This window comes from Engystomops pustulosus, chromosome 7, assembly GCF_040894005.1.
Source record: "Engystomops pustulosus chromosome 7, aEngPut4.maternal, whole genome shotgun sequence".
NCBI classification, from domain to species: Eukaryota; Metazoa; Chordata; class Amphibia; order Anura; family Leptodactylidae; genus Engystomops; species Engystomops pustulosus.
This window is the reverse complement of record NC_092417.1, coordinates 167,223,020-167,242,263: the sequence shown is the minus strand read 5'-3', so window position 1 is coordinate 167,242,263 and position 19,244 is coordinate 167,223,020. Positions and strand designations below refer to the sequence as shown.

The window sequence follows — 19,244 nt, the reverse complement described above, 5'->3', positions numbered from 1 at the left end:
CAGCAGGACTGTGAAATATGGATTTATATTCCAGCATTCTGTCTTTTAGGAGTGTCCTCACACTGCTGGGCTCTTGGCACTGTGCACTAACTTCTTTTAAGTGGATGTTGTTGTACACGTGCAGAAGACTGTTACAGCTTTTACACAGACCAGAAGGGCTGTGGAGAATTTCCGTGCAGGGGAGCTAAGAGCACAGGAGTGTGAGGACTTCATTTCACTTGGAGGTGCAAAAATCCTGGAATGTAAATCCATATTTCACAGTCCTGCTGCCACTAACAACATACTCATAGATAGGATTACACATTTCTCCAGGGACAATGCCTAAACCTGTATGTACAGAGCACAGCAGTGTGAGGACACGTCCCCAGTGTACTTGGAGCAGTTATAATCCAGGAATATAAATCCATTTCACAGTCCCGCTGCTACTAACAACCCCCTTAAAAAAAAAAAAACCTGTAATCCTGAACAATTATAAAAACCTTGACCATTGAGTCCACACTACCAGGATCATCTACCTATGAGGAGTCCTGAATTCCCCGGGTTTGGATGGTTCTGGCAGGGGCGATCCGGTTCGCTACAACCCCCATTGTAACGGCAGAAGACGCTGCGTGAGCTGAATCACATCCTTATCCCTGTGGTTTCTCCCGTCTCTGACAAATTGTTGTCTCCTCTAAAAATTTACGTTCTACAGAAATTATTAGAATTCCTCCGCAATCAGAAACAGATCACAAGGAGAAGTCTCATCTATATCCAGAGCCTAAATACCCCTGCTGACAAAACCTGCACTGATACATTGTAGCAGACATCCGGACAGGACAGATATTAATGTGTCCAATCTAATTAAAGGGTCTATGCAGTACTGCAGAATTTTTGTATGGTGTTAGTAGCAGCAGGACTGTGATTTATATTTCAGGATTGTAGCTTCTCCATGTGCACTGGGGGGTGAGGGGTTTAGGGGTGGTAGCCAGTGTTAAAGGGGTAAGAAAAATTAGCACATGGTCTGGGGAGGGCTTTCAAAAATAATAAGGCTTCACTCACCTCCTCCGGTGCTCCCATTGTCCTGTGGCAGGCGCTGGGACAGGAGACGGGTGGACAAACGGTCCCAGCTCCAACGGACCACTGGTTGTGACACCAGAAGCGCCGGAGGAGGTGTGTAAAGTTTTATTTTTTTTTAAAAAAAAGCTCTCCCCAGCCTAGCTGCTAATATTTTCTAATAGGTGGACAACCCCTTTAAGATTTTCCCTTGCTTAGATGGGTATTCGTACCTCCATGTATGTTATTTGTAGCAGCAGGACTGTGAAATGTGGAGTTATATTCCAGGATTGTATCCTCTCCAGGTGAAGTGGGGTCATGTCCTCACTCCCCTCTCTCCTCATCATGTAGCGGGGTGAGCGTCGCTTTCTTTTGGTTTTCTCAATAACTTTTTGATGTTTTTGTTGCAGGAATCCAGAACGTCCTCAGCCTCTTCAGCGCCGTCCTGACCGAAAACAAAGTCCTGTTCCATTCCTCCAGTTTCCAGCGACTCAGCGATGCCTGCCGGGCCCTCGAGGCACTAATGTACCCCCTCAAGTATAGGTGAGACCCCCTCTATAGATACTAACACTGCTGCCCTGCACACAACGAGCCAGCGGAAGTAGTGTTTTGTTTTAGGAAAGCACCATCTCTCCCTTTCTGCATGTTTTCTTTCTTTCTTCCTTCTATTCTTCCTTTTTTCATTTACTTATTTACTTAATTTCTCCGTTTTATTTTATGTCCCTCCTCCCTTTACTTTCCTTCATGCCCTTACTTTCTGTCACTTCTTGTCTCCCTTTTTCCCCCGTTTCCTCCCTCCGTTCCCTTTTTCTTTCACTTCCTTCCCTTTTTCTTTCACTTCCTTCCCTTTTTCTTTCACTTCCTTCCCTTTTTCTTTCACTTTCTTCCCTTTTACTTTCTTTCACTTTCTTCCCTTTTACTTTCTTTCCTTTTTCTTTTACTTTCTTTCCTTTTTCTTTTACTTTCTTTCCTTTTTCTTTCACTTTCTTTCCTTTTTCTTTCACTTTCTTTCCTTTTTCTTTCACTTTCTTTCCTTTTTCTTTCACTTTCTTTCCTTTTTCTTTCACTTTCTTTCCTTTTTCTTTCACTTTCTTCCCTTTTGCTTTCCCTCCCTTCCCTTTTGCTTTCCCTCCCTTCCCTTTTGCTTTCCCTTCCATCCCTCCCTCTTCCTACTTTTCTGACCCTTCCATCCCTCCCTCTTCCTACTTTTCTGACCCTTCCATCCCTCCCTCTTCCTACTTTTCTGACCCTTCCATCCCTCCCTCTTCCTACTTTTCTGACCCTTTTATCACTTTATTCCCTTACATCCTTCCTTCCTTTCCTCCTTCCTTTTTCACATTTCTGCCATCCATTTTTTCCCCTATTCTATTCAGAGAAATTTGGATCAATGTTTTCTCTTAAAATCGCTTTTCAATTTCCTTTTTTCATTCTTCTGTTACTTCACTTCCTTCCTTTCTGTTTTTTTCCCCCAATTTCTCTTATCGACTTTCTTTCCACCTTTCTTCTCCTTCATCTTTCTCTTTCCTCTGTGAGCCCCCCCCCTCCCCCACCCCACATTCACCATAAAATATCATTGTCCATTAAATTATTAATTTTGTGCTCCCGTTCTCTTGTGTTTTGCAGCTACCCCTACATCCCCATCCTCCCAGCGCAGCTTCTTGAAGTCCTCAGCTCCCCCACTCCATTTATTATCGGGGTCCATTCTGTTTTCTGCTCAGAGCTCCATGACCTGGTAAGAAGGAAGACTTACCCCTGGCAGTGGGTAATGGAGGGGGAGGTTTACTATTATAATCCTTTGTGTATATTATTAGTAGCAGCAGGACTGTGAAATATGGATTTATATTCCATGATTGTTGCTTCACTAAGTACACTGGGGGCTTATTCTCACACTGCTGTGCTCTTAGCTCTATAGATTGACCTTCTCCACCTCGGCACAGAGGCACTTTGTAGCAGTGCAGTGCAGAAGGCTAGGAGCAAGGCTGTGTGAAGGCATGGCCTATTACCCTTATACAAGTTACAATCCTGTAACCTAAATCCATATATTAAAGCTCTGCTGCTACCAACAATATACACAGAGGTTTAATTACACATCTCGTCAAGAATAATACCCAACGCTGGCTGCAGAGAGCACAGAGCACAGCTGTGTGAGGACATGACCCGTTATACTTACAGAAGCTACCGTTCTGGAATATATGTCACAGTGCTACTAACAACATAAAGGTCTGATTAGACGTCTCTCCGGGGACAATACCTTACACTGGCTGCAGCTATTCCTGGTCATACTTGCTGACAGATTCCCTTTAAGTTGTAGTGTATTAGGACCTAAAGACAGGCGGAGGTTTCTATTAGTACAAGTCCGTCATCTAGGACCCCCGTCCCAGTGTTCAGTAACCAGTGAGGTGATGATATATTACACGGTGCTGAATCTCATGTTTCCTGACTGAGGAGCTGCTGATCAGAGGTGTTGTGTCACTTAAAGGGATTTTACCTTCCATCTGATTGATGGGTTTCTGTGACATGAAAGCCTGGCCCGGTGACCTTATTACTTCCATGTGTTTCCCCAGTTTCGGGAACTGGTTTTATCCAGAGCATAGCCGGGGAGTCGGCCCCATCATATGGCCGCGAGCTTCTTGTAAGACAGGTGCCGAGTGCCGGATTTATCGCTCCTTGTCGAGTCCCCATTGCACAAAGCGTCTTGTTTTTAACTCTCGACCATGTTTGATGTGTCCCAACATTCATCTTGTCATCGCCTGATTCTTCCCGGACGATTTACCCCCTTTGCAAATGAACACGAGGACTGACTGGAACCAAGTGGAGGGAGGGAGGGGGTGCGGTCCTGGGAGGACAAATCCTTTAAATACCTTGAGTGTTTTTCACATGTATCGGGCTGATTTATGAGTGATGATGCACAGGCTGTATTGATATGAATAGTAGCAGTGGGGCATAGAGGGTCTGATCGCTTCCATATGTCCCACATACAATAAGAACTGGTTTTATCCAGCCGTGTCACCGGGAGTGGAATCCGATCATCAGGCCGAGGAGAGCTGCGGCTGTGACAGGTGCCAAATTTTGGGAATTTATAGAGCTCTTCTATTGTCCCTAAGGAGCCGACCCCATGTAGTCCTATCTACCGCCCCGTAGAAACATCAGTGTTTTTGATCAAATCTTTGCTGGAATTTTTTTTTGCCATTCTATTAGTGTTTATAGTGGCCAATAGTGGTACTGCAAGTCTATGTATTGTGTGATATAAGCTCTTGTCTTCTGTTGTTCCAGCTCGATGTGATCATAGCAGATCTAGACGGAGGAACCATCAAGATTCCTGAATGTATCCACCTGTCACCGCTGCCCGAGCCCCTGCTACATCAGGCGCAGACCGCCCTATCCCTAGTAAGTCCTAGCCGGGGACTGACTGCCAAGTATTGTTAAAAGAAAATAATAAAGGGAACCTGTCTTCAGAATTTACATCATTAAACTAGCAGTTCCCCTTAGGGGGTGAAATGGCCTTTTTAGAATTGTCTTTTTAATGTGATATCTCTAAAACATCTCCAAAGTTATGTGAAAAGGAGAGATGAGTCAAGTTTAGAGGCTCTTCATATGTCCATATCTTTTCCCCTAAAGCATGTTGCTGGTGTCCTATTAAAGATAAGAATCTCCTCTTTCAGAGCACATCAGGCTTATGTTCTGTGATCTATAGAACCGGAGATATAACCTGTTATAGAAGTAGCTGGGAATATGCGCTGCAGATAAAGATCCAGATCCTACCTATCCCTATAACTGCCTACATCTCCAACTTGCCATATAATTCTAGACACCGGACTGACACATTGTAACAAATGTTCAGTACTAGAGAGAGATCTATGTTGCTGTTGAAGTGTAGCCTACAGAGAATTATCTTGACTGATCACAATTGTAACAAACCTTCAGCTGAGAGAAGTTCTGTACAGGATTTCAGTCCCTGAATGTAAGCAATAATGTGTCACAGCAAGCAGAGATATTAAAGTTGAAGATTTTTTTTTTTCTTTATATAACATGAATCACTAGCCCCCTTGAAACTTTTGTTATAATTTTTAAAATTTTCTCCTTTGCATCTGAGGTTCTCCATCCAGATCTTGAAGTTGCAGATTACGCCTTCCCGCCGCTGCGCACCTCTTTATCTCACATTAAGATGCTGGTAAGTGGCGTAGGTTCATCGGAAAGAGATGGGTAAGATGTATAAAGATCCGCCATTCATTTCTCTTCTTCTCTTCTAGGATAAAGAAGTGCGAGCTGTCTTCCTCAGATTGTTCGCCCAGATATTTCAGGGATACCGCTCCTGCCTTCAGCTCATCAGGATACACGCTGAACCAGTCATACACTTCCACAAGGTAACAGCACTACAGACTTGGGCTCATCATATCTTATACTCCAGTCACTTCTAAAGCTGCATTTGTAGTTCTATTTCTTGTGAGCTCTCAGGTCACACTGACATAATATATGGCGCACGGCACAGTATTATCGGGAAAGATACGACATGTCCTATCTTACTCCTGGCTACGGAATGGTACGGTGCCGCACGTGTGCCCATTGCCGTGTATGGTGTCCTTAAATAGGGGACCGCCTGTACTGTGTAGATAAGGTCAGATCTCTGGTTTATCTTGCTTTGTAGATCTGGTCGGACCGTTGGGTGCCTTTACTGTGTAGATCAGTTCTGATACCTGGGCTCATGTTTCTGTGTAGGGCTGCTCAGCCATATGAGAGCCTTTACTGTGCAGATTAGGGTGGATCTCTAGGCTAACCTTCTGTATAGGGCTGGTCAGAGCTACAAGAGCCATACTGTGTAAATCGGGGTAGATCTGGTCTAACCTACTGTGTAGGGCTGGCCGGACCTATGCTAGAGCCTTTACTGTGTAGATCAGGGTGGATATCTGAGCTATCTTAGTAGAGCTTGCCAGACCTATAAGAGCCTTTACTGTGTAGATCAAGTCAGATCTCTTGTACTGATATTACGGTGTGGAGCTGTTTTGACCTCTAATCTCATTGTGTAGACCTGGTCAGACCTCTGAACTCTTGCTGTGTTGAGTCGGTTCAATCTCTGGACTGTGGTTACCATGTAGATTTGATCCATGTCTCTCTGTGCCAGAACATGAACCTTGCTGTAATTTGCTGCAGATATTTCTCTCCTTTCATCCATGTTGTTGTTGCTGTTCTGACTTTCCAAGAACAATAAATGAGGGGAAATTAAACAGAAAATAAAATAAAACTGCACATAAAGTTCAATGTTCCGTCCACAGCAAAGCTTGTCCTACCAGTGACCTGCTAGCGCCCCCTAGTGTAATGATTATAAAGGGGGCAATGCAGGGCAAGAGCTTTGTGAAGAGTTTCTGTGTTTGGAGGTTTTCTCAACTTGTTTTTATTTTTGCTTTTCTCTCTTTAGGCCGCCTTCCTGGGACAGCGTGGGTTAATAGAAAATGACTTCCTCACTAAAGTGCTGAACGGGATGGCGTTTGCCGGCTTTGTCTCAGAACGAGGACCTCCGTATCGAGCGTGTGATCTGTTTGATGAGGTGAGATGTATGTAGCCGGTAGGAATTTAGGTTCTTAAAGGGGTTGGCCATCCGCTGCGTGTTGTAGATGCTGCGGACAGTGGGAGACTTGGACAGGTCTACCAGCAGATCTTGATGATCGGGTAAGATGGCCATCACTTTACAGCAGTGCAGTAAATCATACTCATGTGTCCTTTAAGTGTTGAGTCCAGGGATTTGGGGTTTTATATGACAGGATCACCCCTGGTCTGTCAGGACCTGTATTGAGTTCTGCCCCAGGAGAGCAGAAATTGTACCCTCAGGGTTTTTTCTAATTCTTGGATTTTCTAGTCTTATTTTCAAGAGCGAACCATATTACATTGTAATTTCCACCCAGACCACAGATCACATGAACCAATGTCACCGGGTCGTAGATTGGACCGGATAAGCATCTAGAAAACTGTACCATGTAGCCCGAATCTGTGAGCTAGAGATGAGCAAATTGAAATGGATAAAGTAGAATTCGAACAAAACTGCATGAAAAATTTCCTTTGCCACAAATCTGAATTTCCTGGCAATTTTGTGGAAACCTTGACTTCACTCCTGGAGGCCTTTCAAGCCTGGCCCGACCCTTAGTCCCATTCACAGAAGAATTTCTGGAAGGCTTTGAAAAATGTGCCGGCTTTCTGGACCTAGTGTAGAAGTAGAGCTGCAGTACCCAGGGAGCGTCTGCTAGGCGTCCTCCCAGGTCTGGCAGTGGGAGAACCAGTCCCCCCTGGCCCAGCAGGGCTCTACAAGGGTGGCCACTGTTTGAGAACCTCTTGGATTTGGAAGAATTTCTGTTATGAATGGGGCAAGGCACCAGACCATGGTAGAAATGATTCCAGGGGGTCCGATGGGGTCTCCAAATCTCGCTAAAATGTACGTGAAATGGAAAGTTTTGGACTCCATGGTGAGTGCAAGTGTCCAATGGTTCTCCCAATCTTGGACTGGGATGAAGTGCCTGGCCATGCTGGAGAGGGCTCCTGCAGATGGTTCACAGTTTGGACTCATTTGATTTGTACCACCAAAAAATTATTGAATCGGTCAAATTAAATTTTAAAGAAATTCTTTGTTCCCTACAGTAATCCCATATTGACCTCATGCTTTTCACCGTAGAAGGTTTGTGACTGTGTTCTAGATTGAGGAATCCTCTGTGATCTCTATATTCTCTCTCCTGTCCAGGGAATTTGATACATTCCATCTGCCTTGATACATTGTATGACACTTTATCTCTGAGAGACTGTTTTAAGCTTTATACCACGGTACCAAACCTTCCGCTGTGAGAAGTCATTGAGCCTCTGGACGTTTCCCACAGGACTGAGATGTAGATGACTGTACATGGATGTCGGAGCGATGCCGTGTCCGGTGGGGGCCGCTATTTGGGAGCAGGAAGCAAACACTTATTTCCATAATCCGCTCTTGTTTTCCCGGGGCCCCTGAGAATGGCGCGCTCGGCTTTAGATGTTGTTTTTGGGCCGTTCAGTACAATTCCTTCATAGAACTGATTTCCATTAACGTCTTTTTATGTTTAATTGTTACTAATTGGTTTCAGGCGGATCTAGCGGAGGCCCGAGTGCCGCCGCCGCTGCTTCTGAAAACGTTTCCAAATTGGGCGCGGGGATGTTTTCTGTGCAGATTCTTTTAACTTCTATTAGAGGATTGCCCGGAGTGAAAAGAGCGATGGCTCCGCTGCTGCTCTCTGTTTATAGACTGGAATACGTGCACAGGGGTGCGGCAAATAAACAGGTCTGCGCCCACCCGAGCCTCTGTTATCAGTTCAAGGGGATAAATATAGTTGTAAAAGTGTTGAGTTTGCTAGCGACATGACTTCAAAATTCACCAGACCTATTGCAGTTAAAGGGGTATTTCAAAGTACTATTGTCCCTTATTCACAGCACAGGGAATTAACGCTTGGACCCCTGTTCCCCCGAATGTTGAGCCTGTGTCCTGCTGCTTCATTTATTTTCTATGAGACTTGGACAATCCCATAGATTATCAAAGCTCCAATCAGTTTGTGATACCCCTAATAAGGTGATAAAAATCATACCTGTAACAACCCCTTTAAACCCCTTGTCTAGAATTAAATTTCTTTCTATATTCTTTCTTCCCGGATTGCAGTATAGCTCCATTAAAGGAAATCTACCCTCAAAATCCATCATGATAAACCAGGGACATTACTCATAGATCCAGCCACCGTGACTGTGGTAATCATCTTATGTTTGTTATCCATGGCCTCCTTCCTTCTAAAATCAACTCTTAAAATTATGCTAATGAGCCAGAAGGGCTTGGCAGGGGTGTTATTAGAGCTCCTTCTGCTGCAGCTTCACAGGCTGATGGATTTTGATGGGAGATTTCCTTTAAAGTGTCAGTACCATAGCTAGCCTCTATACCAGTGCAGCGCTGTTTAAAAAAAAAAAAAAAAAAATCATAAAAAATACTTGTGCTGTTCTGTTGTATTTGAATTACAAATGTTATACTACAGTTACATCCAGAGCTGCGTTCATAATTCTGTTGAATATAGATTCTGGTCCATCACGGGCCAAGCTGTCATTGTATCCACGCGTTTCAGCTTGTGTCTCCGTATTCTCATGCTATCGTTCTCCGCACAGCTTGTTTCCTTCGAAGTGGAGCGCATCAAAGAAGAAGAAAAGTGCGACACTCAGGAGGCGCTGAAACGAGTGAAGGAGCTGGCCGAGCAACTCTTCAAGAACGTAAGATTCCCGGCTCCTTTACATTGTAGCAATGGAATATTCTTCTATAGTGTAGCACAGGGTGATAGTGTTCCGCAGCCAAGTCCCTCAGCCAATCCACAGGGCCGCCAGGAGTCACATGACCAGTGTCCGTGGTCCTGATGATGTCCCTGCAGGTGGAGTTCCCCTCCTCCACTTCCCTATAAAGAGATATTAGATTTTTCTCCTTTTTTTTCCCCCTTTTTGGCAGAGATGTGACAGGATGTGTAGAAGTTGGAGTGCCTCCTAATCCCAGCACAATCCACTCATTAGGAACACATCAACATATACAGCCCAGAACACTAAGCCTGTGTTTGTTTTACTTCTAAGGAATGTTCCGATCTGTAAGCACCGCACCCCCCCCCCCTCGTGTCCCTCATATACTAATGGCCGTCACTGTTAAAGGGAACCTGTCACCTCATTTTACCCCATTAAACTATCAGCCCGCTCAGGTAGGGGATGAAAAGTCCTTTCTAGAATTCCCTCTTCTATGTGAAAGCTCACCCGTTTGCCTATTAAAAAAAAAAAGTCCTATGCAAATGAGCTGAGAAGAGTCATATTTTGCCTGAAATGAATCACTTTTATACACTTCATCCTTATATTGGTCTCTGTAATACCTTGAACTAGGAGTCAAGTTTAGAGGCTGCAGAGGAAAGGGTCACTACAGATGTCCCTAGCTTCTGTTCTATAGCACCTAGAAATGTGCTGCTGGTGTCATATTAAAGATACATCTTGTCAGATGACATGTTGTTCTGAGATCTACAGCACTGGTGATACAGACAGTTAAAGTGCATCCACCAGATGAAGGACTGTATGCAAATAAGCCTGAGGGGCTACAGGCTACAAAGGTGTTAATGGAGCCTGGGGCCCCTCGGGCTCATGTGCATATATTTTTCATGCTGGTGGTAGATGTCCTTTAAAGAAATAGGTGAGACTGGATCTTTATCTGCGCTCACATTTCCAACTTTGTCTATAGCTGCCTGCATACGATTTGAAAGACGAGATTCTTATCTTTAATATAACACAGCACCATGTTTCTAGATACTATAGAACAGAAGAAAGGTGCATCTGTATTGACTCTCCCCACTGCGAGGCACTAAACTTGACTTGAAGTTGTAGGTACTATAGAGCCCAAGATACCCTCCGAAGTGGTGATCTCTTCTCCAGTCTAAAAATGTGACTCTTCTCAGGGCAAATATGACTCTTCACAGCTCATTTGCATATGGCTTTGGAGGAGATTGTTTCATCGGTAAATGGGTGAGATTTCACATAAGAGGGAATTCTAGAAAGGACGTTTCATTGTCTTTTTCACATCTCCAGTGCTGAGAATTAGCAAAGACTGATATCAGTCACATCTTATAACATCCATTATATGCGCTTCTGGCCCTTTAAGTTTACCGTTCTTGTCTGATCGTCATTAACCTGTCATATCCCTGCCATAAAGAAAGCCGATACCTCTCAAAAGGACATTTGCAGCTATTACACATTCCAGGGAGTCGTATATTAATATATTTTATCGGTAAAACAAACCACCTACTGCGTATTATTACATATTATATTCCCTTTTGTCTTATTTTACACCAACCTGAACTTGTCCTCCCTGCTACTGTTTGCAGATATCCCGCTGAGTAACTCTGCAAACAATTGGCTTAACTTTATGTTGTGAAATGATATCCTACTCTAGTTACATCCAGAGCTGCATTCAAAGGGATAGGGTGCAGAAACAATACATCTCCATGCTGCCCACTATTGGTGCGATGGAATATCATTATGCCAGAGTTCACTCTCTACCTACAGGTTCAGGCAGAACACCCCTTTAAGTGTTCTGATGTCACTTCCCCTTTAAGTGTAATAGGCCTCCCTGGATGGATGTTTCATTCACTCTCCTCATGCTTTTATCTATAGGAGAACCCCAACCCCCACATGGCATTCCAGAAAGTCCCTAAGCCGACAGAGGGATCCCACCTGCGCGTCCACATCCTGCCCTTCCCGAATATTAAGGACCCCAAAGTCCAGGAGCTCATCCAAGAGGCGGTCCATAAGAACCAGAACTCCGCCCAGACCGCACGACTAGAGAAAAAGTGTATCGTTCCCGCAGGGTCCCCCGTTGGTGAGTAGTTGATATAATAGTTTGTTACAGTGTATCAGTGAAGGTGACCTCTGATTGGACGGTTACAAACACTGTCCAATGGTTTGGAATCTGAAATCTCTGCTGAATTCCATCTTGTGCTGAAGCTGCACTAAGGTTTCAGGTTTCATAGAAGTCTGTAGAGAGTGGAGGGGGATAGCGAAAAACATACTGTCAACAATTAGGACCTTGTGAAACTGCAGACAGGGTTAGGTATTGTCCCTGGAGTGATGTGTAAGTTGTTAGTATCAGCAGGACTGTAAAATTTGGATTTATATTCCAGGATTGTGGCTATGCAGTTGTGTCCTCACACTGCTGTGCGCTTAGCTCTCTGCAGCCAGTGTGAGGCATTGCCCCTGGAGAGTTGGGTCATCATACCTTTTGATTATGTTGTTAGTAGCAGTAGGTCTGTGAAAAATCGGTTTATATTAGAGGTTTGCAACTAATCCAAGAGCACTGGGGGTGTGTCCTCACACTGCTGTGCCCTTCGCTATGTGCATTGAAGTGTATTAAGCAGGCTTCTGGTAAGACACTGCAGTAGTCAGTCAAAGCTGAAAGAAGGGACCGTGGCACTTTTAAGTGCATAGAACTGAGAGTGCAGAATATAAATTCATGTATCACAGTCCTGCTGCTACAAACGACAAACAGATAAATGTTTAAATGTTTAATGATTAAAATATTTCTCTGGACCCAATACCTGTCTGCAGAGGGCTAAGAGCACAGCAGTGTGAGGACACATCCCCAGTGCACTTTGAGAAACTATAATCCTGATATATAAGTCCATATAACATATATCACTGTCCTGCTGCTATTAACAACATACACAAAGGTCTGATTACACATCTCTCCAGGGACAATACCTAACACTGCCTGGAAAGGGCACAGAGCACAGCAGTGTGAGGATCAAATCCCCAATGCACTCCGTGAAGCTACAATCCTGGAATATAAATCCATATATCACAGTCCTGCTGCTATTAACGACATACACAAACGTATAATTACGCCTCCCTCCAGGGACAAAACCCACCACTTTCTGGAGAGAGCACAGCAGTGTGAGGACACATCCCTAGAAGCTACAACCCTGGAATATAAATCCATATGTTACAGTCCTGCTGGCAACATACACAAAAGTAGGATTGTACACGTCTCCAGGGATACACTCCCTATAAATTTTCGGACAATCTAAAAAGTCATGGATGGATGTATGTGGTCATGTTTTCTGCTGTCTCCATAGTCTCCACCTCATAGATCTTAGTGGGGTCATATGACATTATTGCCCCCCATCCCTCGCTCACACGCATGGGAATAATAAGTCAGGGGATTCTATTGGTTTCCAACTTTTTTTGAATTGGTTCTAAAAGTTCTAATGTAACTTTCACTTCTTCCATATGATAGTCAGTCTTGTTGTCTCCACCCTGTAAGAAGAATACCCTATATACCCTATATATATATATATCCGATGGTATTAAGGACTGGTGACCCTGGTATGGCGCAGTTAGCGCCCTCAGCTCCGGGTGGCAGCGCGCCAGGCATCTAATCCTCTGTTATGGAGCCGCTCAGGATCGGGGAGCTCCTCCGCTTTATGTTGAGGTCTGCGGTTTTGCTCCCAGGAGTCATTAACAGGATTTTCGAATGGGAATCTCGAGACCCATAAATGCTTAACACAATCCATACAGCGGCTGTCCGTCCCGCTGTTAACCCTCTCAGCACCGGCACTCACTTCCGATACTGCCCATAAGACTCCTTACAGTGTGATATAGGCAGGTTTTCAAGCCATAGTAAGGTGAGCGGCACCGCATGGTAACCAACTGTACACATTCAGCCTTGGCCACAGAGCTTACACTTTATTACGGTGCCCTGATTTTCTCCTCTCTTTCAGTCTCCATTGTAGACAAAGCTAGCACGGTATTCAACAGCGCGAGAAGACTGGAGGTTGTACGAAACTGCATCTCATATATATTCGAGAACAAAATACTGGAAACTGAAAAGGTAATTTCTCCCACATCTGTGTATATATATGGCGTCACTTATCCTGTACTGATCCTGAGTTACATCCTGTGTTATCCTCCGGAGCTGCACTCACTATTCTGCTGCTGGTGCAGTCACTGTGTACATACATGACATTACTTATCCTGTACTGATCCTGAGTTACATCCTGTATTATACACCCAGAGCTGCACTCACTATTCTGCTGCTGGGGCAGTCACTGTGTACATACATGACATTACTTATCCTGTACTGATCCTGAGTTACATCCTGTATTATACCCCAGAGCTCCACTCACTATTCTGCTGGTGCAGTCACTGTGTACATACATGACATTACTTATCCTGTACTGATCCTGAGTTACATCCTGTATTATACCCCAGAGCTGCACTCACTATTCTGCTGCTGGGGCAGTCACTGTGTACATACATGACATTACTTATCCTGTACTGATCCTGAGTTACATCCTGTATTATACTCCAGAGCTGCACTCACTATTCTGCTGGTGCAGTCACTGTGTACATACATGACATTACTTATCCTGTACTAATCCTGAGTTACATCCTGTATTATACTCCAGAGCTGCACTCACTATTCTGCTGGTGCAGTCACTGTGTACATACATGACATTACTTATCCTGTACTGATCCTGAGTTACATCCTGCATTATACTCCAGAGCTGCAGTCACTATTCTGCTGCTGGTGCAGTCACTGTGTACATACATGACATTACTTATCCTGTACTGATCCTGAGTTACATCCTGTATTATACCCCAGAGCTGCACTCACTATTCTGCTGGTGGTGCAGTCACTGTGTACATACATGACATTACTTATCCTGTACTGATCCTGAGTTACATCCTGCATTATACTCCAGAGCTGCAGTCACTATTCTGCTGCTGGTGCTGTGTACATACATGACATTACTTATCCTGTACTGGTCCTGAGTTACATCCAGTATTATACCCCAGAGCTGCATCCTGAGTTACATCCTGTATTATACCCCAGAGCTGCACTCACTATTCTGCTGCTGGGGCAGTCACTGTGTACATACATGACATTACTTATCCTGTACTGATCCTGAGTTACATCCTGTATTATACTCCAGAGCTGCACTCACTATTCTGCTGGTGCAGTCACTGTGTACATACATGACATTACTTATCCTGTACTAATCCTGAGTTACATCCTGTATTATACTCCAGAGCTGCACTCACTATTCTGCTGGTGCAGTCACTGTGTACATACATGACATTACTTATCCTGTACTGATCCTGAGTTACATCCTGCATTATACTCCAGAGCTGCAGTCACTATTCTGCTGCTGGTGCAGTCACTGTGTACATACATGACATTACTTATCCTGTACTGATCCTGAGTTACATCCTGTATTATACCCCAGAGCTGCACTCACTATTCTGCTGGTGGTGCAGTCACTGTGTACATACATGACATTACTTATCCTGTACTGATCCTGAGTTACATCCTGCATTATACTCCAGAGCTGCAGTCACTATTCTGCTGGTTCAGTCACTGTGTACATACATGACATTACTTATCCTGTACTGATCCTGAGTTACATCCTGTATTATACCCCAGAGCTGCACTCACTATTCTGCTGCTGGTGCAGTCACTGTGTACATACATGACATTACTTATCCTGTACTGATCCTGAGTTACATCCTGTATTATACCCCAGAGCTGCACTCACTATTCTGCTGCTGGTGCAGTCACTGTGTACATGCATGACATTACTTATCCTGTACTGATCCTGAGTTACATCTTGTATTATACCCCAGAGCTGCACTCACTATTCTGCTGCTGGTGCAGTCACTGTGTACATACGTGATATTACTTATCCTGTACTGATCCTGAGTTACATCCTGTATTATACTCCAGAGCTGCACTCACTATTCTGCTGCTGGTGCAGTCACTGTGTACATACATGACATTACTTATCCTGTACTGATCCTGAGTTACATCTTGTATTATACTCCTGGATTGGTCAGATATCTGGTACGGCTGGGTGGTATTCCCTGTAGGAGATGTCTATAATAGCGGCACTTCTGCTGTTCAGTGTCAGGGACACATTGCTGTGCCTGGGGTCTGGTACAATAATGGAGCCACATGTTTGACCATCTCATTGCCGGGCGTCCATCCAGTGCGGTGCTATTGATGTTCCCCCGTCATGTCGGGCTGCGCCTCCTGCGCTATTCCTGGAATGTGTCGTTCCTGTTCCCCGTGAGATCTCCTGCCAACTCTCTCATATCTCGTCTGTCACTTCCTATAATAGACATCAAATAAATCTCATCTCACAACTTGTCCTCTAGACATCCGACTATGGAAACTATGCGATTCTGTGTGTAGTCTGGGAACCGCGACCTCTGACTTATTGGTGATGGTTATATCACTACAATTCCCAGCATGCCTTTCCTGTTTTGGAGTCTGGGACTAATCAAATATGTAAGGGTTCAATAGCAGGATTGATCTTACAGAGCTGCAGCCAGTGTTGGGTTATGTCCATGGATAAATGTGTAATCGTACTATTCTCTATGTAGTTAGTAGCAGCAGGACTGTGAAATCTGGATTTATTTTCTAGGAGTGTCTCCATGTGTACTGGAAACATTTCCTCACACTGCTGTGCTATGTGCTCTCTGCAGACAGTGTTGGGTAATTGCCATGGAGAGATGTGTAATCATACCTTTGTGTATGTTGTTAGCAGCAGGACTGTGAAATATGGATTTATATTCCACGATTGTGGGTTTGTCCTCACACTGCTGTGCTTTTAGCTCTCTGCACTTTGCTACCCTACATCACCTTTCCCTATGCATGAAAGCTGCATTTGTTCTCTAGATGAATACTACAGCAGTCACTGAGATCTGAGAGGAGGGGCTGCAGAGTAGATCAATGCAGAGAGGTAAGTGCTTAGCTGTGTGAGGACATGGCCCCTTGGAGATGGTACAATCTTGGAATATAAATCTAAATATCACATTCCTGCTGCTACTAATAAGATACACTAAGGTTTGATTACACATCTTTCCACGAACAATACCTAACCATGGCTGCAAAGAGCACAGTGCGCAGCTGTGTGAGGCTACAATCCTGGAACATATATCCATATTTCACAGTTCTGCTGCACCTAAGAACATACACAGCAGTATCATTACACATCCCTGCTGGACAATATCTCACACTGCTGTTTTGCTGATACTGACTTCTATGGTGCCCAATGGTTACTTAAAATGAAGTGTCATCTGTATGTAACAATCCTGACGTCTTTCCAGACGCTGCCCGCCGCTCTCCGTGCACTAAAGGGGAAAGCTGCGAGACAATGTCTTACGGAGGAGCTCGGCCTCCATGTGAAGGAGAACAGGACCATCCTCAACCATCAGCAGTTCGACTACATCATCCGAATGATAAACTGCACCCTACAGGTAACTAGCTGCGCCCCTACAGGTAACTAGCTGCGCCCCTACAGGTAACTAGCTGCGCCCCTACAGGTAACTAGCTGCGCCCCTACAGGTAACTAGCTGCGCCCCTACAGGTAACTAGCTGCGCCCCTACAGGTAACTAGCTGCGCCCCTACAGGTAACTAGCTGCGACCTATTTAGTAACTAGCTGAGCCCCTACAGGTAACTAGCTGCGCCCCTACAGGTAACTAGCTGCGCCCCTACAGGTAACTAGCTGCGCCCCTACAGGTAACTAGCTGCGCCCCTACAGGTAACTAGCTGCGACCCTACAGGAAACTAGCTGCGCCCCTACAGGTAACTAGCTGCGCCCCTACAGGTAACTAGCTGCGACCTATTTAGTAACTAGCTGCGCCCCTACAGGTAACTAGCTGCGCCCCTACAGGTAACTAGCTGCGCCCCTACAGGTAACTAGCTGCGCCCTATTTAGTAACTAGCTGCGCCCTATTTATTAACTAGCTGCGCCCTATTTATTAACTAGCTGCGCCCTATTTAGTAACTAGCTGCGCCCTATTTAGTAACTAGCTGCGCCCTACAAGGTAACTAGCTGCGCCCTACAAGGTAACTAGCTGCGCCCTACAAGGTAACTAGCTGTGCTCCTACAGGTAACTAGCTGCACCCCTACAGGAAACTAGCTGCACCCTACAGGTAACTTGCTGCACCCCTACAGGTAACTTGCTGCACCCCTACAGGTAACTTGCTGCGCCCTACAAGGTAACTAGCTGCGCCCTACAAGGTAACTAGCTGCGCCCTACAAGGTAACTAGCTGCGCCCTACAAGGTAACTAGCTGCGCCCTACAAGGTAACTAGCTGCGCCCTACAAGGTAACTAGCTGCGCCCTACAAGGTAACTAGCTGCGCCCTACAAGGTAACTAGCTGCGCCCTACAAGGTAACTAGCTGCGCCCTACAAGGTAACTAGCTGCGCCCTACAAGGTAACTAGCTGCGCCCTACAAGGTAACTAGCTGCGCCCTACAAGGTAACTAGCTGCGCCCTACAAGGTAACTAGCTGCGCCCCTACAGGTAACTAGCTGCGCCCCTACAGGTAACTAGCTGCGCCCCTACAGGTAACTAGCTGCGCCCCTACAGGTAACTAGCTGCGCCCCTACAGGTAACTAGCTGCGCCCCTACAGGTAACTAGCTGCGCCCCTACAGGTAACTAGCTGCGCCCCTACAGGTAACTAGCTGCGCCCCTACAGGTAACTAGCTGCGCCCCTACAGGAAACTAGCTGCGCCCCTACAGGAAACTAGCTGCGCCCCTACAGGAAACTAGCTGCGCCCCTACAGGAAACTAGCTGCGCCCCTACAGGAAACTAGCTGCGCCCCTGCAGGAAACTAGCTGCGCCCCTGCAGGAAACTAGCTGGGCCCCTGCAGGAAACTAGCTGGGCCCCTGCAGGAAACTAGCTGGGCCCCTACAGGAAACTAGCTGGGCCCCTACAGGAAACTAGCTGCGCCCCTACAGGAAACTAGCTGGGCCCGACGGTAAACTGCAGGGAGTCACTGGCACCTACCGCATCATATCCTTCTGCATCTACATGGGAAGCTTTGGAAACTTTGGAGTATTGTCATTTACAAAATGCACGGTATAGACGGTAAACCATGTTACTTTTGGAAGTATGCAATTCTGTGAGTTACAGAACTTACCCTCTCACTTCCTGCCTATGTCTTTAACTGTCTTTAGACCACAGAACCACAATCGTAATGTGATCCAAAAGATGGGATTCTTATCTTTAATATGACACCAGAAGCATCTTTTTTAGGTGCTATAGAACAGAAGATAGCAGTGTCTGAATTGACTCTCCGCCTGTAGCTACTAAACTTGCCTCTTCTCGGTTAAAATATGACTATTCTCTGCACTTTGGAGGAGGTTTTTTTAATATAGATTTTACATAAAAGAGGAAATTTTAGAAAGGACATTTCATCCCTTACCTGAGGGGGCTGCCAGTTTAATAGGGGTAAAATCCGTTGTGGCTGGTTCCCTTTAAAGCCAAAAACGGTAAAGTTTTGACAGGACATTCGCTACATATTTACATAATGATCATGATCTTTGGACGGAGGGTAACAACCTCAGTGGGTGCTGATGTGCCCTGGTTGTCAGAACCTATGGGTCGGTGCTGTAAGCGGCAGCTGCGGTCATGGCTGGATCTCTGGGATGATATAAGCAGTGGGATTATCCGCGCGCAGTAATTGGCCTCGTCTGTGCATTCCCTCCTTTAATCTGCCTCTTAATTACTGATAGATTTATGGCTATTTATTGACCCCCTTCCAAGACTATAATGGGGGGGGGGGGGCATTTCATTCCGTACATTTTTATTCCATCCTGGGAACGTTCCTTATGATGTTTACCATCTGTAATATGT

General features: G+C 45.2%; 1 protein-coding gene across 4 annotated transcripts in view; it reads left to right on the top strand.

Moving 5' to 3' along the window:
- Nucleotides 1-19,244, top strand: part of SBF2 (SET binding factor 2) — a 191,079-nt gene that overhangs the window by 95,450 nt on the left and 76,385 nt on the right. For all 4 annotated transcript variants that reach the window (XM_072118838.1, XM_072118841.1, XM_072118840.1 and 1 more), the window contains exons 7-16: nt 1,443-1,575; nt 2,656-2,764; nt 4,306-4,419; nt 5,126-5,203; nt 5,283-5,396; nt 6,446-6,574; nt 9,184-9,285; nt 11,209-11,413; nt 13,311-13,420; nt 16,702-16,851. In XM_072118838.1, the coding sequence (XP_071974939.1) occupies nt 1,443-1,575; nt 2,656-2,764; nt 4,306-4,419; nt 5,126-5,203; nt 5,283-5,396; nt 6,446-6,574; nt 9,184-9,285; nt 11,209-11,413; nt 13,311-13,420; nt 16,702-16,851 (1,244 nt within the window). The remainder of the gene's footprint in view (nt 1-1,442; nt 1,576-2,655; nt 2,765-4,305; nt 4,420-5,125; nt 5,204-5,282; nt 5,397-6,445; nt 6,575-9,183; nt 9,286-11,208; nt 11,414-13,310; nt 13,421-16,701; nt 16,852-19,244) is intronic.